The sequence below is a fragment of the Pelophylax lessonae genome (assembly GCF_965119305.1).
Source record: "Pelophylax lessonae genome assembly, chromosome: 12".
NCBI classification, from domain to species: Eukaryota; Metazoa; Chordata; class Amphibia; order Anura; family Ranidae; genus Pelophylax; species Pelophylax lessonae.
This window is the reverse complement of record NC_138779.1, coordinates 46,861,686-46,883,924: the sequence shown is the minus strand read 5'-3', so window position 1 is coordinate 46,883,924 and position 22,239 is coordinate 46,861,686. Positions and strand designations below refer to the sequence as shown.

The 22,239-nt window shown below is 41.6% G+C and overlaps 1 protein-coding gene across 1 annotated transcript in view; it reads left to right on the top strand.

Moving 5' to 3' along the window:
- Nucleotides 1–1,870: 1,870 nt before the first annotated feature.
- The window catches only part of ADAMTS8 (ADAM metallopeptidase with thrombospondin type 1 motif 8), a 58,598-nt gene continuing 38,229 nt past the window's right edge, over nucleotides 1,871–22,239 (top strand). The window contains exons 1-2 of the mRNA XM_082273677.1: nucleotides 1,871–3,093; nucleotides 21,824–22,060. Of these exons, the coding sequence (XP_082129803.1) occupies nucleotides 2,320–3,093; nucleotides 21,824–22,060 (1,011 nt within the window). The 5' untranslated portion in view covers nucleotides 1,871–2,319. The remainder of the gene's footprint in view (nucleotides 3,094–21,823; nucleotides 22,061–22,239) is intronic.

Sequence of the window (22,239 nt, the reverse complement as noted above, 5' to 3'; positions counted from 1 at the left end):
AATAGGCAAAATCTGTAAAGATAATATTTAGTATAGAAAGTCTTTTGTGTGTGTGTGTGTGTGTGCATTCACATCATTCCCTGCCTTCAAGGAGCTCGCAATCTTAACCTGGCTATGATGAAGGGGGAACACCCCGAAACACGTAAGCATTTTTTTGGAGGTCTACATCCTTCCATGGTCTGCGGCAGCTGAGGATGCCCATTGGAGGCCCCTGGTGGTCCCTCATTGCTTATTGCCCGTGTTTCATAATCGTTTTGTGAGTATAATGTGTATACATGTCTATTACAATAAATTGTTTTAAAGACAATGCGCTAGGCTGGTGCACCTTCTGTCCATTTCTCTTTTCCTTAACCTGGCTATATACTGACGGACACCAGGAACTGGCAGACATTCGGTCCGTGTGTCCCCCTGTGTTTTCAACAGAAGCTGGTCTTGCTGGAAAGCTGTCATTCGATACGCACTTACAGCCAATGGCTGCAGCACTGATTATTGTATCCTGAAGGGGGGAAGCCAGAATGCAATAGTGTGGAGCGGAGATCCCTGCATACACATTGCTTGTGTGGATTCAGGACCCTGTGAGTTTTTTCATTCAACCCACTGGTTGAATGAGAAAAAACTCCCTGTGTCCTCATCAGAGTTGTATAAAGTACTCGAAACCCATACTTGAGTAAAAGTACAAGTGCTCGATCAAAAAGTGACTTGAGTAGAAGTGGAAGTGCTCGATCAAAAAGTGACTTGAGTAGAAGTACTAAAGTATTCAACATTTTTTGTACTTAAGTATTGCAAGTAGTTTTTTTAAAAATTTTGCTACTCAAGTACTGAAAGTAAAAGTACCAGTAGTTTTGAGAAAAAAATTGCTACTCAAGTACTGAAAGTAAAAGTACAAGTACTGTGTTATGTAGTTATTAAAGAAAGAAGTCAAAAGTTTGAACATCATATTGTTTTTTATTATTTCAAATGCAGCTTTTATTTATACATACAGTAGCATTTATTTACGTATGCGCTGATAATACACATGTTTTGAGCTTCATGAAACCTGCCATCTACTGTTCTGGCAGTGGTAATTTTTATAATTGTATGAGTAACTATGCAGCACAAAAAAAATATTGGAGTAGAAGTATTGAAATCATCGAAAAAAATTAGTGAAGTAAAAGTGGAAGTAGGAGAAAAAAATTCTACTCTAGGAAAGTACAGATACCGCCTTTCGGTACTTAAGTACAGTAGTGAAGTAGTTCTACTTAGTTACTATACATCTCTGGTCCTCATCAATTTAGACAAAAGTCAGTAACCTACCAGTGCATATTTGGAGTCTCAGAGTAAACCCACACAAGCACAGGGGGAACATGCAAACAGTAGATAGATTCCTGGCTGGGATTGGAATTGAAGACTCCAAGGCAGAAGTGATAAATACATTTAAAAAAATCAGCAGGGATTGCAAGAGTTCCCTGTCATGGCCAAGATGTGAGAAATCAAGCATAAAGATGTAAAAGACAAAGAAAATGATTAGGGGGGTTAACTCTTCAACATCAGCTACAAAAAGATTATGAGTTTAAGGTTGGGGTGACCCTTTAATTAAAGGAATGCTGCAAAAGTATGGGAGGGAGGATGTAACCAGCAAAGTAATTCCGATAAGTGCAAGGTGCCAACTTAATCTTGCTCCAACAGGCCAGGGAAAGGGTTAAATCACTCAATGATCCTTTTTTTTGTATTCATGCCTCTCCTCCTTCTCCTGTACGACAAGGAGGCGAGGAGGGAGGGACAAGAGTAACTAAAGATCAAAAATAAACCTCTCGGGGGGTGGAGGGAGCTGTGTGTGTGTGTGTATATATACTGGGATCTTTCCCAACCGGCTCTGGTGCTTCAACTATTTCTGGGAATAGAAGGAGAGCAAAGGGGGCTGAAAGATCCCACAAAGACAATCACACACCTCTACTACTGCTGCTGCTGCTGCTTACGGGAAGAGAACCTGTCATCCATCACTTTCCTTCATTCCACCCTGGGACACATCTGTCTGGATGACACCTCCAAATATCCTCACCTGACGCTGCTGGTCACACTGTCACACTTCATTTGTGTGGAGTTGACTATTCTGCAAAAAAATTCTAGAAGATTTAGTTGGTATCCAGTAAATGATTAACACATGTGGAACCTTTAGAGGGAAATTGGCACATTTTCAGCTTGTGTAGAGTCCAGTTACATCATCATTTATTTATTGCATAATACCCATGTAATGGCATTTTTTGTTTTGCAGTTAGCTGAGTGAAAAGGAGCTGCTACGCACACCTGTTCACTTATTATACCATTTAGAAAAGTAGCACAATGGCTCTCCGACACCTCTGGGGCTCCTGGATGGTGCTTTGGTTAATGGGTACCCAAGCTTTGCCTAGGGGAGAGGTGACAGTGCCAGAATTGTCTCCAGGTGTGGATGGGAAGGTGACACTGAGGCTGGCTGCTCTGGGTGGAGTGATGGAATTTCAGCTGTTCCCTGACCATGCTTTCCTGGCACCAGGGGTCCATATCACACATGTGGGCAAGGATGGTGCTGATGAGGAGGACACTGCTGGACTGAGAAACTGTTTTTACTCCAGCCAGGAGCAACTGGCAGCTTTTAGCCTATGCAGAGGGGTCCAGGGGGTTTTCCATAATGGTGAAGAGAGGTATGTGATCCAGCCTCTGCAGACGCTGGCAGAATGGGGGGCTTTAGGTCAGCACATTGTATTTAAAGTGGGCAAGCCTGAGAAGGTGGGCAGCAGGGCTGGAGAGAACAAACAAGAAATGATCAGCCAAATCAGGGAAGATAAAGACGATAACAGAGGAAACAGGGAAGATACATCAGGGATGTTAGGGGAGAAGAAGAAGAATAAAGATGTAAAATGGGGCAGACCTGACTCTTCATCCACTGACTGGAGAAACTCCCTACAAGAAGTGAAGGAACATCCAGTTCTTGACAGGAGCATCTCTGAAAGACCCTTTAGCCTTGTTGGCACCTTTCCTCGAAACCGCCAGAGAAGGTTTGTGTCATCTGAGCGCTTTGTGGAAATTCTCCTTGTGGCAGACACATCAATGGTCCGGTTCTACGGGGAAGACCTACAGGTAACGTCAACATTTTTATACCTCACTACTTTTATTTAAGTCCCCTTTTTGGATGCTTTCTGGTGTTTACAGCCCTATAAAAGTTTAGAGATTGTTATTGTGTGTTAAACATAACAGGGGTCTTCTATTATTTGCTCCCCTTTAATCTGTTAAATATACCATTAAAAGCCTTTGGCTGTATCTGTTCCATAATTGCAAAAAAAACAATAACACCTGTTGATCCTGCCATAAATCTAGTGAACTATTTTATGGAGTAGAGGAGAGAAGGAGGGGTTCTATAGTACTGTCCTAGGGTGACAATGCTGCTCCTCTATAGACAGAGTATGGTAAGCAAGAATTGTCACCCTAAGACAGGAGGGGGGAGATTTACTAAAACTGGTGCACACAGAATCTAGTGCAGCTGTGCATAGTAACCAATCAGCTTCCAGGTTTTATATTCAAAGTCTAGCTGAACAAGCTTTTAGAAAATAACAATTTTGTTCTTGGGTTTCTATATACTGTAAAAAAAAACTCATGACAAGATATCAGTCAGTCCCATAGAGAAGGTCCCCAGCAGAGAACAGCACTGCCAAATACACACTCAGCATGTTGGATGAGTGCTCAGCTCTGCAGGTGCATGAAGGCTTATTATTCGATATGGGGATGGAAAAGATTATATATTGTCCAGAGCAAACGGATTCCTTATTTTATTTTTCTGCTAGTTGTAAAATCCCAACCTTATTAACTTTTTGCAGCAGTTTTGCTTCCACTCCCTTTCTGCACATTGTATTCCAAAACACAGTAAAAGATTTGCAGACCTGAAAACTCGAACTCTCTAGCTTCTCAGTTTTGGGTAGAGTGACCAAGAAGGGATGGAATATCTAATACAGGGATACAGACAGCAGTAAAAAACTGACAGATGTTTTAGCCTTCCGTTAGTCCACTTATGAAAGTGTTTTTATTTCTGTCTGTGTTGCTGTTCTAATCTCTCTCCTCTTCATTCAAAATTTAAGAATAGGGTTTTTGGCTAAATTCACCAGAGATAACTACAGCAGAATCCTTGTTGGCCACTTTGGGTTAATGAACATTTTTATGGGATATCATTTGTGAAGTGTTTGGTTTAAACATCTAAGCAGTGTACATTTCTGTAGACAACGTAAACTAAAAATGCAGAGAAAATGATTAATCTCAGGGCTGTACTTGATGGATGCAAGTCCCATATCTACAAGCAGAGAGTTCAATGTAATGAGAACAAAAGGTATTATTTTAAAATTCAGAGGGAATAAAATTGTTTATTTTCCCATAGCAACAATCCTTTGCTATTTTTTTGTAAAGTGTGTTGAAAATATGACATCTGTATTCTAATTAGATGCTGCAGGCAACATTGGTGCTTTCCTACTCTCTATTATCTGCTATCTGGAATAGGGATAACACAGTCCAGATGAATTTGGTCAATTGGGTAATCAGGAGGTAGAAGAGAAAAATTGACCGCACTCTGGATTAAGTGAACTAGAGATGTTTATTCCCATAAACTCAAATACACAGGTGCATCACACAGACATAGGACAGGTTGACGCGTTTCACGACTCTATCGGTCGCTTACTCATAACCATTTGGTTATGACCTGTCCCATGTCTGTGTGATGCACCTGTGTATTTGAGTTTATGGGAATAAACATCTCCAGTTCACTTACTCCAGAGTGCTAACAATTTTTCTCTTCTAACACTTGATTCCTGGATGACGGATCCGTCCGGCACCGGAGTGTCTTGCCTCACCTGAGCTGCGTTTTTCTGTTTGCTACAATAATCTGGAGGTAGCTTTGTATGGTGTTCTGCTGTCTAATGTTGTGTAGGGAGGCTTTTCCCACATTGATCCCATTCCCAGAAACATAAATGACTGGTATTACCAAAATGGCACATTATGTTGATACATGAAAAGTGGGGGGTGGGGGGGAGAAACAAAATATATATCTGAAATTGTTCCCACCAGCGGCAATGAGGATTCACTGCTCTTTTTTTTTTTTTAGTACAATGAAACAAAAAATCTGATGGTTGCTATGGGCAATAACTGTGTCTTTGAGCTCATCTTCTTTCCTCCAGTCTTCTTGAGTCAGATCCATAGTTAGTAGCACATTACCCTGGCAGGAGATCAACAGACACAACATTCACTCTCTGACAAGAATCCCATGTAGAATATACAGTTTATCAGGGAAGGACTAGGCTGGGGGCACTTTTTTCCCCCCCTGGAACAATACTGTTGAGATATGTTAGGCTGATGTTCTTCAACATTCAGACATTGATCTGAGTGGGACCTGCAGTCAGTGACCCATGGAGAGCATTATGTAACCACCTGTTCCCTGTTGTAATCACAGAGTGTAGCAGAGAAAAGTTCCTCCCTATCTCCTTCCTCCCTGCCTCCCTGTGACCCAAAACCCCAAAAAGGCTAATACTAAAACATATGAAAAGGTACAAATACTGTATACACTTTGCATGATACATCTTTAGCCCATCATGAAAGAGCATCTTGGTTACGTTTGACCTCCAGGCCAAAGTTCCCCATCATCCCCTGATATATACTGTATATGTTCACTGCTTATTATATACAGTATCTACTAATATTATGGACAATTCCTGGCTCTGTTGTATTGCTATGGAGGTGGATGGCTGCTACTTATCACATTGTGTCTGAATCTCCACTGCCTACACAGACTGAAACCTCCTGCATATAAAGCAATACCAGGATCAAATGTTTCCATCTGGAAATGGGTACCTCTTACTAGAACCAGAGGTTTCTCACCAGTAATATATAGTACAAGGACATGGGCTGTATATCTCCCACTCATTGACCTATCATTCTCTGCAGGGTGCCAGTCGGCCAACTCATTCTGCAAAGATTTAAACTCTCTCAAGCAGATTGCTAAGGTTTCCTAGAGCAATGAGTATACTTTGCCTCCCAGATCAATTACTTCTGACATCAAAGATCTTTTTAGCAATCTGTAAGGGTGACAAACTGAGTGCCAATTTAAGTGACTTTCTTCCCACTGATTGCCAATCTAAGGGGGGACCTTCTCCACTGACCCCCAGCGTAGGAGAGGATTTCACTGACCACCTATGCAAGGGGCACTTTTTGACCATCAATGAAAGCATTTCTCCCCTTTAAGACCAATGTGAGCAAACAATACCATTTTCATTGTCTGCATTTTTTTTATCTGGTTATTATTATTATTATGTGTTTCCTTTTATTGTTATTAAGGAAAATCCTGTTGTTCTATAGCTCAGAACGTAGTGTAAGTGTGCCAAATTTGATATTGTTTTACTTATTATTTTATCTACAACCTAGAAGTACAACCAAAGCTTGTTTGGCTGTACTTCTCCTGTGGATCACAGGAGTGCAGTTCATTCTGCACTCCTGTGACACGTTTTCAGCAGACAGTGGGCTGCAGATGTCACAGAGCCGGTCCAGGCTCAGGAAAGTTTCCAACATTATCGTCGGGATCCGCCCACATGCCTGGACCGGCACCTGGCTCAGCCTCTCAGTGAGCAGCTGAGAGCCCGAGCTGGCCGCTCCCACCCCTTGCACAGCCCAGCGCCCAGGAGGGGCAAAGCAGACAGCAGTGACTGACAATCACCAGCTCTCTGCTCAGGGAGCTTTAAGAACCAAGTGACCAACAGTGTTTGATCGCTGGATTCTCAACCTTAGAGTCAGCGGGGGGGGGGGGGGGGGTTTATGCAGCGATGCTGCATCAACCTATATAAGTATGAGTCTCAAATAAAATATATTCCTTTACTTCTCTTTTAATGATAATGTCTCTTGAGCTGTAGATAAAATTATGAGAAGAGGTTCCCTGAGACCCCAAAAATATTTTAAGGGTTCCTTGTGGTTAAAACAGTTGAGAAAGGCTACCCTAAAGTTTAGTTTGTTTCATCTTCCAAAGAGCAAAATCATTTGTTGGATGAGCAGAATGTACATTTCTGAATCGTACTGTTGCTTGTGCTCTGACCATCTTTGTGGCAATCAGAATCTGCCTGTGTTCTGGCTGCAGAGCAATCTATAAGGAAGACGTTCAGACACCTGTAACACATTGCGCAGCGGTCTGACAGTGGGGGAAACATTAGTGCTTGTAACTCCCTCGGGCTTGCCAGGGCTTGTGCTGTTTTCATTTCTTGTGGTTAGAGCAGATAGTCTGTGGTTGATGATGCGTCTCAAATGGCAGTTAGGAAGGAAACCACACTTCCTTATTTTTACAGAAGGCTAGTCCCTTACCATATGCGCAGTGTAGATGCTGCTATGTCATTTAAAACACCCCATGCACGCACCTATGTGCATCCTTTCCTCTCTCCTGCCTATTTTGACTAAGGCAATCCATAGGAAAATTATTGCTGCCATACACATCAAGTTTTTTCAATATTCAATATTTAAATTCTGTATAAAAGTACAATCCAACCCGATATTCTTTTTTGCTATTTACTGGCCAACCCACCTGTTTTTATTCCACGATTCAATCACCCTTTTATTGGAATATTAAGGAGCAAAAACAGTTTAATGAATACCTTTTCAATAAGATTGTATCAGAAATTACAAAGAGAATGATATAATTAATACAACCACTCTCTTTTAAATTTAAAATGATTAAAACTCTCCTAAGCTGAGACTGACTTCTTTATCAACCCTGAAAATACTGATTGAAAACTGTGGTAAAGCACTCCGCAATTATTGATTTTACTTGGGTAAAATGTTTTCAGAATATTATCTTATATGATTGTAAATGAAAATCATAACAGGTTTGACTGATGACGGTAACATTTGGCTGTCATAGTGAATGGAAGAGGTGGACAAGGGACAGCCAAGCTTTGGAGATAAGAACTAGATGGTGCTGGATGTCCTCTGCCCAGGAAATTAGGAAGGTTCTACACTGTACCCAAGTTAAGTTTTTTGTTACACAAATAGAGCTTTCTTTTAGTGGTATTTAATCACCACTGGGTTTTTTATTTTTTGCTAAACAAAGGAAAAAAGCCCGAAAATTTTGAAAAAAAATGTTTTTTTTTTCAGAAATTGCTATAAAACTTTGCAATCAGGTAATTTTTCTCCTTCACTAATGTACTCTGATGAGGCTGCACTAATAAGCTATGATAGGCTGTACTGATGGGCACTGATGACGCGGCACTGATGGGCACTGATGACGCGGCACTGATGAGGAGGCACTGTTGAGGCTGCATGTATAGGCGGCACTGATAGGTGGCACTGCTAGGTGGCACTGATGGGCACTGATAGACACTGGTAGCCAGCACTGATAGGTGACACTGATGAGGAGGCACTGATGGGCACTAATAGGTGGCACTGCTAGGTGGCACTGATGTTCACTGATAGGCACTGGTAGCCAGCACTGATGGGCACTGATAGGTGACACTAATGAGGAGGCACTGATGAGCACTGATAGGTGGCTCTGATAGGTGGCACTGCTAGGTGACACTGATGGGCACTGATAGGCACTGGTAGCCAGCGCTGATGGGCACTGATAGGCAGCACTGATAGGTGACACTGATGAGGAGGCACTGATGGCCAATGATTGGCAGCACTGATTGGCAGCACTGGTGGGCACTGTTGGGACTGCACTGATAATCAGTGTCAATGTCCCTTTACCGCAAGCTGGTTGTCGGCTCTCTTCTTATCTCCTCATGCTGTCAGCGTGAGGAAATAAAAGCAGATAACCGGCTTGTGTTGACATCCATGATCAGCTGTCACTGAACATAGCTGCTGTGATTGGCCCTTTACCCTGATTTGTCATCAGCTGAGTCCGAAGAAGCGCGATCACTGGAAGATGTCAATAGATGCCCTCCCAGCATCATCCCGGCCCAAATAAGCCTGCGCTGCAGCTGTCATCTGGCTAAGGCAAGGGTGGAAAGGGGTTTAAGCATTACTAAGTTGAAAACGTAACATCTTATATTTATTTCCACAATGTATTTCAATTATTTATAGCCTACTACTATTAATCTGAATGATCCTGAAATGTGTAAACTTACTTTTTAAAGATCCCCACAGATTTATATCCTTGAATTACTTGACACATATTCACTATACCCTGTGAGTAAGCACCACCACTGCATCACACATTTTACAGATCCTGCTTTCTGAACCACAGAGGTGCTGAGAGGCAGAAAAGGAATCACATTTTGCAGGTAGCAAGGTACCATGGGATATATAGTCCTTATAAGTTGTGGAAAGAGATGGTCAGCAGACAGGCAGAACTCACAACTTAAAAAAAGGAGATTTTTCTTCTAAGCTGATATTAATTGTAAATAATAACTTTTAATACTTTTATTACAATGCTGATGTTATACAATAAAAGTGAATGCTCTGACCATAAATTTACTTTAAATACCAGCAGTGTTATCAGTGTTATGCATCCTATACTTCCTCCCTGCAGCACTGAGGGCAGTGACAGCTCCCAGCATCTAGACACCTTATGATGTTACCCCACTTGCACATTAATCTTGGAGAAATGGGGATTGCATATATTCCCCTAATACCTAAGAAAAACCACCAATCTGATTTGCCTTTATTATGTAGTCCTAATATTCTCACCTAAAATAGGTATGAAACGGTGTGTAACTTTATTCAGCAACATAATAATTGAAAAGTATCACATGGTATAAGAATAGATTATCAAAGTCTTAATGATTTTATGGATACTAAAAAGGAGGCGATTGAATCTTAATGCAGGTATAGTATCTAAAAAAGTACAATTGCTTAGACACTAGGACTTTCCTAGACTAAAAGCATTTTCTGTACACGAGACTATACACTTACATCCTATATCAGAGCTAATGTACTGTGCAAGAAAAACAGTCTGTTTTGTTCGGCTGTAAGAAGGCTCTGTGTGGATATACCTCCATAGCCCCATCGCAGCAAATCATAAATACTTACTGTGCAAAAAGACACATTTCCATGCTACTAAGGGTCCTTTCACACGGGGGATGCGATCCGATCCGCCTGTCAGTTTTTCAGGCGGACCGGATCGGATGCTCCATGCATCCCTATGGGACAGCAGATGTCAGCGGTGACATCTCCGCTGACACCCGCTGCTATCCGATTGCGATCCTGTCCGTGAAATCTGGACGGATGGAAACTCTATTTTTCATCCGTCTGGCGGATCGGATCAGATGGGATCGGATGAGAACGGACAGGCGGTCTGTTCTCATCCGATCTCCCCATAGAGGACAGCGGGGATCTGACACCTCCCTCTCCACACACAGAGCCGAGACAGAGCTGTCATCCACTTGCTCAGCAGGGATCGGTGGATCGATCCCCGCAGAGCAGAGAACGGACCTCATCGGACGGCGCATTGTGTGAAAGGACCCTAAGGCCCGCTGTAGCTAAACATTTCATATAGCAAATTCTGGTACTTGTATGGAGTTAATACCTGAAAAGATTGTGTTCAGTATATTAAAGCGGCTCATTTTTCATCTTTCCATCTATTAATTCTTCTGCCCTTGTTGTTTTAACTTTGAATAGTAAAACATTTTTTTCTCTGCCAGTAAATACCTTATACAGCTCACTTCTTCTTTCTTCTCTGGTAAAAAGCCTAGGCTAATGACAACATGCACAGCTCTCTCTCTCACTCTCGTGAGAGTTTGTCAGAAAGGGAGGGAGGGATAAGACGTAGGAAAGCCAAGCAACTGGGGGGATTGGATGAGGGCGGAGATAACAGGAGACTGCAGAGATCCCTGAGTATTCATCAAGAGAGGAGAAATGTGCAGGCAAGCAGTGGTGCGAGTGTATCTGTCTATATATATATGTGTGTATGTGTGTGCATGTATATATATATATATACATATACACATATATATATGTGTGTGTCTGTGTAAATCCAGGAAGTGAACAGTCAGTAGCTTCAGCTGCCCACAGTTAAAATGGCTGCAGCCAGATTTAGTGGAGGGAGATTTCTGCAGCATATTTGGCAAGTACAGAATCACAGTATAGATAAAATAATATGCAAAGTGGCTGGAGGGAAGCTTCAGAATGGCAAAGATGTTTTTTTACAAGTTATGTAAGCAGACCGCAGTTCCTCTTTAATTCCTTTTCTGTATTTCAAAAGTCTTTCTTCATATTATTCTCTACATTTATATGCAAGTTGATCAGCGCTGGTTTCAGGGGCTGGAACAAACCACATAACACTGCTGGGGGGGGGGGCTTACAACAGTCAGATTATATTCATATAGTTTAAGGTTTGAACTATATGAAGTAAACTGTTGCAGGAACTGTTTAAATGTGTTAGTCGGAATTGGGCCTAAATTTGTTTTTAAAGTTTATTTAAAACTTCATGTGTAGTCTACTCTGACTACGAGGTAACTATATATACTGTAGGCTGTGTAGTTTTACTGCAGAATGAACATCCCTGTCACACTGGTACAGGAAGGGGAAAAATAATAGATTTTATGACAGGATCAACAGGTAATAAATAATAAAACTACAGTATGTCATGGGGAAACTCAGGAAGAAGTAGTAACAAACTGCATAATGTATGGATTTTTTTTATCTTGTTTCACTTTAACAGACATCTAAAAGTAACAACTTACACAAAAAGGAATACTCTAAAAACATAAATTACTCACATGCATTGGTGCTTGAATACCCCTTTCTGCCCAGACAGTCCCACTGGCTTCCAATCATTATTAGAGACTTGGAGCTGTCTTTGAGAGCGTGGTCTCTGTGTCGGGAGTGGCGCAGGAACATGTTTCAGCACAGAAACCTCTGCTGCCCATGGATGCATATGTGTGATGTGTGGGCAATAAACAAGCCCACCTTTATTGTCATTACGTGGGGGGGCAAGACGTTAAGAATAGCATTGCTTCCCATAACAGCCGAATCTTAGGGTTCACACCAGATGCGTTTGGGCTAGGCTGGCAGCTAATCCTAGTGGAGCCCCAACACGTAGATAAGGCAAAATATCCCCTTTTCCTATGCTGTCAGTTCTCACTTCGGCATTGTTGTGTGTGCTCTGAAAAAAAAGCACAAAGGCAAACCACCGCATTGCAACACCGCTGAGATGAATAGGACTGTATTGTAATGTCAGAAGAAATTACAAAAATTCCAAAATACCAAAATCAGCACATTGGCACCATTGTGGAGAGTGCAAAATCTGGGGCAGCTGTGCATAGAAACCAATCAGCTTCCAGGATTTATTGCCGAAGCTTAAGGCCCCTTTCACACATACAGTCCGTTCAGTTCATCAGTTCAGTCACGTCAAATGTATCAGTTTTTCATCCATTTTTCATCAGTTTTTCATCCGTTTTTCGTCAGTTGTCATCAGTTTTTCATCCATTTTTCATCCGTTTGTCATCAGTTGTCATCCGTTTTTCGTCAGTTGTTATCCGTTTTTCATCCGTTTTTCGTCAGTTATCTGTTTTTCATCAGTTGTCATCCATTTTTCATCCGTTGTCATCTGTTTTTCATCAGTTGTCATCCGTTTTTCATCTGTTGTCATCCGTTTTTCGTCTGATCCGTTTTTTTGACGGATGAAAAATAGGGCATTCGTACGTTCAAAAAAACGGACATTGACGGAAGCGGATGAAAACGGATGTTAACTGATGATCATCCGTTGTCATCCGTTTTTACATAGAGATACATTGATGTCTGTTTTTCATCCGTCAAAGGATGCATGAAAAACGGACAAACGGACAGCATGTGTGAAAGGGGCCTAATTGAACAAGCTGAAGTTAGAAGAAGATTGGCTACCATGCACAGCTGCACCAGATTCAGATTGCTCCAGTTTTAGTAAATCTGCCCAGTGTCCCCCAGGCACACCAGTGGTGGTGTGATCAGTTTAGCTCTCTGGTGTGAAAGAGCCCTTATGCTTCTGGAGGTGGAAAACAATATAAAGATAAAAGGAATTAATAGATTTGATGTAGGTGAATAGCATGCTTATTCATACAGACCTCCAAAAGTGGAATATGGGACACCAACAGCTGGACACCTGGGGGATGTGTAGATAATAGTCATTAGCAATACATTGATGTACAATAGTGGATATTTCCAGATCTCCGCCATAGTTAGGGCTCCAGTGCCGATTTTTCCATGCCATTGCTGTGCCCCGTGTAAAGTAAATACAAGCAATGTGTAATTAACATCATAGCACTATGTGGCCTTTAAGAAAAAGATTTGTCATCGTAGATCACTCCACAAAATTGGCGTTCAAAAGTGTTCTTTAATCCCAGGACAAAGACTCCAGTGAACTGTTCCGACATCCTTTATGTCCTTCCACCCCCTACCTGGGCGACTATAGTTCTAGAGTCAGACCATTCCCAGACAAAGTGCTCCGACCACCCCACAACATCTCTTTCTTCCTACAGGACCCTCCCTCTCTCTTCTTTTACAGCTCTGTGGGAATTGCTATAGAAAGGCCAGCGGGTGGCAAGATGGGTCACAGCTTCCTGTCAGTTAACCCTCGTAGTGCTGTGTTGGATTTATGATGTATAATTACTTTAATAAGCTGAAAGGGGTCACTTACCTGCAGGGGGAGGACTGGACAGGGGGGCCCGGAGAGCATTTGCAGTACAATTAATATGTCAAAGAAACACTGGGAAATTTTGGGTGGAGTACTATAAATAAGTAAAGCAATATTACAACTAATACCTAAATTAGTGATATACTTACACCTTAAACTATAAAATGAATACAGTATATATGTTTGGATGGTGGCCCGGATCAATTTTCTTTGTGACTCTGCAGAATACAGGGAGCTGCAAATTAAGCTGGTGGTGGAAAAATGCAAAACTTTAAAATGTGTTGCGTTCAGTAGTTGTGTGCCTGTTCACACCTTCTTGTTTTGTGGCAATTTTTGCCCCAAAGCAGGAAAAAATTTCTGCTGCTTTATATTTTCTAAGTCTTGCTCAGATTTATTATGTGGATCCATTGAGTTGCATTCAAAATTAATGGTACCGCAACACACTGCACTGTGCTTGGTGCTACTAATGTGTCTGCAGTAATACAAGCTTTTTACCACATATTACCACATTGCGGTGGTGTAAAAAAGCCCCAAAGGAAGGGGAATGATTAGGATTATGTGTGATGATGGCATGGTGTTTTATTTAGCATTTTATTCAGATGAGTCCACATCATTTTCCAGAGCAGCAGTCAATGTTCTTTTTAGTATTTCTTCGTTAACCGCTTCAGCCCCTCACAGGCAGCGACGTAGTACTACGTTACTACGTTGCTAGCCTGTGAGGGTCTAGGGAGCGAGCGTGCGCCCCCGGAGGCGCGCTCCCGCGCGGTCACGGACCCCCCCCCCACGCGTGTGACCGGTGGACCCGATGTCCGCCGGTCACTCGGCGATCGTCGGTGCAGAGGGAGAAAGGCAGGCGGCTAATGTAAACAAGCCGCCTGTCCTATGTAGGATCATTGATCACTCTTCATACACCTCAAGCCACAGCCAATCCCAGTTAGAATCACGCCCCTAGGGACACACAAACTTAACCCCTTCACTGCCAGTGTAATTTTACAGTAACAGTGCATATGTATAGCACTGATTACTGTAGAAATGTCACTGGTAACCCCAAAAGTGTAAAAAAGTGTAAAACCCCAAAAGTGTAAAAAACCCCAAGGGTCCGATCTGTCCGCCGCAATGTCGCAGTACCGCAAAAAAAATCGCAGATCGCCGCCATTACGCGTTAAAAAAAAAACAACAAAAATGACAAAAATCTTTCCCTTTGTTAGTAAACGCGATAACTTTTGCGCAAACCAATCAAAATACGCTTTTTGTGATTTTTTTTACCAAACATATGTAGCATAAAACAAATTGGCCGAAAATGTTAAAAAATTTAGATTTTTACATTTTTTTGGGGAATTTCATATAAAAAAATGTGAAAAATATTGTTATTTTTGCGAAATTGGCACTCTTTTTTTGTTTATAGCGCATGATCAAAAAATCGCACAGGTGATCAAATACCACCAAAAGAAAGCTCTGTTTGTGGGAAAAAAAGGACGTCAAATTCGTTTAGGTACAGCGTCGCATGACCGCGCAATCGTCCGTTAAATTCACGCTGTGCCGAATCGCAAAATAGGCCCTGGTCAGGAAGGGGGTAAAATCTTCCGGGGCTTAATTAACAATTCATTCATTACAATTATCTTTTCTATCATACAGGTATATTCTGTATGTAAAAAGGTGTGTTACAATAAAATATAGTTTTTAAGACAACATCCACCTTTCACAATGTTAGATAGTTCCCAGTCTTCCCCTGTGCGCACAATGTGCCACATCATGGTCCATTGCAGGTGGCTAGCCCAGACATTTCCATTAATGTGGAAAATGAAAACAGTTTTGATAACGGAAGTAAAATCTGATTACAGGAACTTGCTAAGGATTGTCGTGCTTTTCCATTGAGGTCATTAATCAGAGGATGGCTGGCAAACATTCAGAATCCAGCCACTCCGGGAGAGATTACGCCAATTATCGCGCTGTGAGCGCATTAGCCTGGCCACAGTGATAAGACAAGGAGAAAATACAGCATTTTCACACATATATCAGACAGAATCACATTCTGCATCTAGGTTGGACATGAGAAGGCCAGAATTATTATTCTTTTATTCACCATACAGACATTCACTTGTCTTTCTTTCATATATTGGATCACATTATCACTGACTTTTTCAATTACTGATTTACCCGAGGGGAATTTTAGACCTCCACCCATGGGCCTTAGTCGGGTCCTACATGCGACACTGACTCATTCTGAAGTACTGCGGAAGACGCACCCTGATCGAAGGATAACTTTGTAAGAGGAATGTGCAGGTTGGACCAATTATACCTTTTCCGTTATTTCACGTGGTCCTTGAAAGGGTCAGCCAAACCATTGCTGATATTTTACTTGGGATGCAGGGGAGTTAAATTTACCCTTTGTCCTTCACCCCTTCCCCCCTCAACATTTATTTTTTTTATTTATTTTTTTTTATTCATTTTTTTTATCTGCATAATTACCTTTTTTGCAGGGAGCTTTGGTCCGGTCACATGACCTCACAGGGTTGATTTACTAAAACTGGAGAGTGCAAAATCTGGTGCATCTCTGCAAAGAAACCAATCAGCTTCCAGGTTTTTTTGTCAAAGCTTAAGGCTCCTTTCACACATATGGTCCATTCATTTCATCAGTTCAGTGACGTCAAAATGTATCAGTTTTCCATCTGTTTTTCATCCGTTTTTCGTCAGTTGTCATCCGTTTTTCGTCAGTTGTTATCGTTTTTTCATTCGTTTTTCGTCAGTTGTTATCTGTTTTTCATCCGTTGTCATCCGTTTTTCAACCGTTGTCATCCGTTTTTCGTCCGATCCGTTTTTTTGACGGATGAAAAATAAGGCATTCATCCGTTCAAAAAAACAGACATTGACGGAAGCGGATGAAAACGGATGTTAACTGATGATCATCCGTTGTTATCCGTTTTTACATAGAGATACATTGATGTCCGTTTTTCATCCGTCAACGGATGGATGAAAAACGGACAAACGGACAGCATGTGTGAAAGGGGCCTAACTGAACAAGCTGAAATTAGAAGCTGATTGGCTACCATGCACAGCTGCACCAGAATTTGTGCTCTCCAGTTTTAGTAAATCAACCCCCATGGGTTCTCTAATGCAGTGGTCCTCAACCCAGGCCTACAGGGCCCACTAACAGGCCAGGTTTTAGGTATTACCTTGGGGATGCAGACTAGAATACTGCAATCACTGAGCAGCAAATTATATCACCTGGGATGTATTTCAGTTATCTTGAAAACCTGGCCTGTTAGTGGGCCCTGAGGGCCAGGGTTGATGACCACTGCTCTAATGGGTAGTCCTAAATAATAAAAACACATTATGTGGTGCTTTTCCCTGCAACATTCCCCTATAAGCCTAGGGCAGCTTGATGACATACCCCCAGAGGATGGTTCCTTGATGCCCTGCACTTACAGAAATTGGGTTGAATGAATGGGTGTCATCCACCTCAGTAGAAAATCAGTGTCGGATCCTAGAGCCACAGCCAGCGGGCTCAAAAGCGCATAAATAGATTTCAAATAAAATAGATGAAATAAAACAACCTGAAATACCCTCATCTTTCAGAAAATCTAGCAGTGACATCTCTGCACTTCATCATCCAATAGTGGGCATACCTCTTTTGACCATTACCAGGCATCCCACACTCCCTGGTGGATTTTATTATTATACAGAGGGCAACAGGAGGAGTGAGAACACCCCGAGAGTCAAGGAACACAATGAGGGACTACGGCAGGTAGATATCTGTGCTGGAGTTCTCAAAGGGATAAAAAGCCACAGGATGACTCAGCAGGTTCCACCCTTTCAGGAAGACTAAACCTTTAAAGGGTTGCAAAATATAACAGCCTACAATCAGAAGTAGAACACAAACAACAACGTACAAAGTATAGGAAAGAATGAAATAGTTTGGATGTAGGTCAACAATTTTGGCCATCTCACTTGCTTTTGTCTAGACATCTGATTGGAACAAAGTGTGATTATTTCACTGTATATCTGAGTCATTTTAACCATGACAACCAGTAAAAATACACCGAGCATAACAGTTACTGTTAATATCTTGAGATGTTTTTGCTCTAACAAGTTTACTCACGTATGTACCACAGCTGTGGCCATGATAAGTTAGCTTACTATCTGGACTATAAAATTCGCAGCAATAAAAGGATACACCCAGAGTACAGGTCATCAATGAAAAATGAAATAATATTTTTATCCCTGGGTAAACTTTCTGCAGCAATGGTGTTCCTGAATATGATGGCTTGGAAAGCATCACTTTTTAAGAACAAATCTTAGGAATGAATCACAGTCCTACTTTTCTGTAAAACTGTCATAAATGAGCTCATCGTCTGCAGATCAACTTCAGATACACCCAGCCTGGGTCTAATAATATATTTTTCAGCTTATACACAGTGGGGAAAATAATTATTTGATCCCCTGCAGATTTTGTAAGTTAGACCACTTCCAAAGAAATGAAGGGTCTATCATTTTTATCATAGGTGTATTTTAAATAATAGAGACAGAATATCAACCAAAAATCCAGAAAAAAACACAATACAAATATTATAAATTATGTTGCAGTTTAGTAAAATAAGTAGGGATCTACCAATTATCGGCAATGCCGATATATCGGGGGCCGATATGCACTTTCCCCCGATATATCGGAATCGGCCCCTGAGGTTACCGATATTGCCGATATTCCAGGAAAGTGCTGTACCGGAGTGATGCCTGCAGAGAGGCATCACCCCGGTACCGGTGTCCATAGCCCACAGTCGGCTGTTTTGTAATGACAACCGTTGTGGCTGAGAAGCCACTCGGCTGTCATTACAAGGAGCGGGAGGCGTCGCCCCCCCTCCCGTCGCCTTCCGCGGGCATCCTACCTCCATGGCCGCCAAAGAGAAGACCCGATCAAAGCCGCATTCGGCTCTGATTGGGTCTCCATGTAAAAACCCAGAAGTGATATCATGACATCACTTCCGGGTATTCGGCGCCAGATTCAAAAAAATGACAGCATTCAAAACAGCCAAACTTGGCTGTTTGAATGCTTTTAAGTGCAGAGGAGGGGTTTGGGGTCTTTTGGACCCCCGAATCCCTCCACAACTGTACCTGTGAAAAATAAAAATAATTTTTTTCTAAATGTCCGAAAATATCGGCCAATATCGGTCGATACCAATATCCAATGACCAAAATATCGGTATTGGTACGGGCACTAAAAAAATTATATTGGTCGATCACTAAAAATAAGTATATGATCCCCAAGCAAAACATGACTTAGTACTTGGTGGAAAGACCCCTGTTGACAAACACAGAGGTAAGACCTTTCTTGTAGTTAGTGACCAGGTTTGCACACATCTCAGGAGGGATTTTGGTCCACTCTTTTTAACAGATCTTTTCTATATCCTTAGGGTTTCTTGGCTGTCGCTTGGCAACTCAAAGTTTCAGCTTCCTCCATACATTTTTCTATATATGTAGGCATTGGACACACCCCTTGCCATGCTCCCTTAAAGGTGAATTATACAAAAAAAATTAGTTAAAGAGGAAGTAAACTCTTCCAGTTTTTTTCCTTTTTATTTTTCTTCCCTGCAAAGTAAATGCATAATGTGCTAGTATGTGACACTTACCTCCAAACGAAGCCCACATTGTCCCCTATGGCGGCCGCATCCATCTTCGCCCGTCTTCCTTCTGGGTCTGCAGACTCTAGCTGTATTACTGGCCAAAGCAGCGTGACGTCACTCGCATGCGCGCGGGAGTCGCCGGTAACGGCACAGGGCACAGGGCTCCGAAGAAACGGCACGATCGTCCGTTTCTTCAGAGCGCATGCGTCGATGATGTCATCGGCTGCATGCAATGTAAATCACTCCCAAACAGTACATGTTTAGAAGATATTTACAGTACCTATAGGCAGGGCCAGATTAACGTAGGGGCTATTGGAGCTGCAGCTCCAGGCCCCTACCTTTTATATAGGCCTCGGGTTGGCCATATTCACTGTTACCGCTCTTCTGTCACTTGTAAACACAGAAGTCTGGCTTCTATGCTCGCTTCCCCAGGCAGCTCCCTCAGAACCTCCCCACACAGCACGAAGGCCGGACAAGGAGGGACAGTTGCCGATGCATGGATGTGTTTATGGGCTTCAGAGACAGCATCCCATGTTGAATTAGGCATGCGTGGCTGCACCCTTCCTCCTCTGGGTGCATGCCCTTAAGGCCCTTCAAAATCCTCAGCACCAAGCCCATGATGCTCTTAATCCGGCCCTGCCTATAGGAAAGCCTTATTAAAGGCTTACCAATAGGTAAAAGTTCCAAAGATGGGTTTACAACCACTTTAAACCCACAAGTTTTTTTTTTTTTACAACTATTATCCCTTTATACTGGCTTTTAAAATTTACAAATGCAACAATTTAGAAATTGGATGAAAGGTTTAGCACTGGAAAAAACTTTTTAAAAGCTTTACGGTACATTTTATATACAAGTATATAGATCAGACTAAAATAAGGGACAGATGAGGAAGATACAATGTTCCAAACCAGGGACAGTCCCTCAGGATCACGGACAGTTGGGAGCTATGTTATAAGGTTGAAAGTATGAGAGCCCCCCTCCAAATCATTGAGGAGTTTCCACTAAAGGGTATTGCTGCATCATACAAAGACATTTTGACTTCCCACTTTGTGGTAACGGTTTTAGGAACTCACACTACTGTTCTAGCATGACTGTCCCCTCTGCACAAAGCCACCTCCATAATTACTTGGCTTTACAGGTTTGGTGTGGAGGAACTCAAGTGGCCTGCACAGAGCCCTGACCCCAACCCTACTGAACACCTTTGGAATGAATTGTAATGCCAATTGTGAACCAATATTAGTACCTGTCCTCACAAGTACTCTTTTGGCTAAATTGGCAGCAGTTTTCACATACATAAATCAACATTTTGTGGAACTCCTTCCTATAAGAGTGAATGCTGTTATAGCTCCAAAGGGGGGCCAACTTCAAATAGTTTTGGAATGGGATGCCCAATAAACTCATATGGGTGTGATGGGCAGGTGTTTACAAGTGCATTAACAAATAATAGCATCAAATCAGAATCTCTCTTTCATGTTCTCTTTTTTAACCTCCCTGGCGGTATTCCCGAGTGTGGCTCGGGGTGGGATTTCACTGCCATAAGCGGTAACTCCAAGCCACACTCGGGGTACCGCCAGGGAGCATCACTGGATCCTTGTAGAGGTTACTTACCTAGCCGCCGGGATCCAGCGATGTGTCCCTTCGGCATACGGCGGCCGGATCTTCCGCCCGATGCTGTAGAGCCCCGGCTTCCGTCTTCTATTGCGACGTGACGCTCGCAGGGGGGTGGAATCGGCGGCAAATTTGAAAAATTATACACAAAAACACACTGATTTCATTACAAAATAAAATGAACTGATATTAGTTTGCCCCCCAGTGCCCTTTCCTGCAGTTTTACTGTACTTTTTAAAATATATATATATATATATATATATATACATATACACAGTATATATATATACACCTGTATATATATATATATATATATATATATCTGTGTATGTGTGTGTATATATATATATATATATATATATATTCATATACACACGCATATCTATATATATATATATATATATAGATATAGATATACACACACACATATATATATGTATACGTATATATATATATATATATATATAGATATAGATATACACACACATATATATATATATATATATATATATATATATATATATATATATATACTCTTTAACTTATTTATAGTTATTTATTATATTATAATTTTTTATTTTGTGTTTCAAACTTTATCATACCCGAGATGGTATAAAGAAGAACGCACAGTAAAAAAAAATCATATGTAAATAGTTGGTTTGGGCTGCTCGTCCTTAAGAATTACTAGCAAAATAATTGTACCGCTTTCAGCACCTAAAATCGGAAAGAATCATACCGCCAGGGAGGTTAATGGAGAAAATCTTCAGGCCAACAAGAACAAGGAGTTCTTTCATTATTACAGCTCACTGTATATTAAGGTTTATTATTAGATAAACATTACTGTGTTGTCCAGGTCTGACTTATGAAATGAGGGTTCTCTGGCTAAAATAATGTTAAGCATCACATGGTGAAAGCTGAGCTATTTTTTTTTACAGATGTAATTGTCATATATCTGCATTGTACTTGTATCTGTAAATGGCAATAATAAATCAAACTGCAATAAGCTAATGTTCCCTTCTAGCTCCATCTCCTGACACTGATGTCTGTGGCCTCTCGCATCTACAAGCACCCCAGCCTGAGGAACTCTGTGAACTTAGTTGTAGTAAATGTTCTGATAGTGGAGGAAGATACCGGTCCAGAAGTGTCTGACAATGGTGGTCTGACACTACGGAACTTCTGCAGGTGGCAGCAGAAGTACAACCCATCGAGTGATCGCCATCCAGAGCATTACGATACCGCCATTCTCATCACACGTCAGGTATGTGACCCCTAGCAATGACACTTCCTAAAGACTGAGCTTCCAATGTACAACACGTCAGGCTCAGAATATCACTTACATCTATTCCAGAGCTGACTGCTGCAGTCTAGCCACAGATTTGGGAATATGATACGCTATACAGGAAAACCTCACAGGCAAAGCACTTCTCTTCTAGGCTG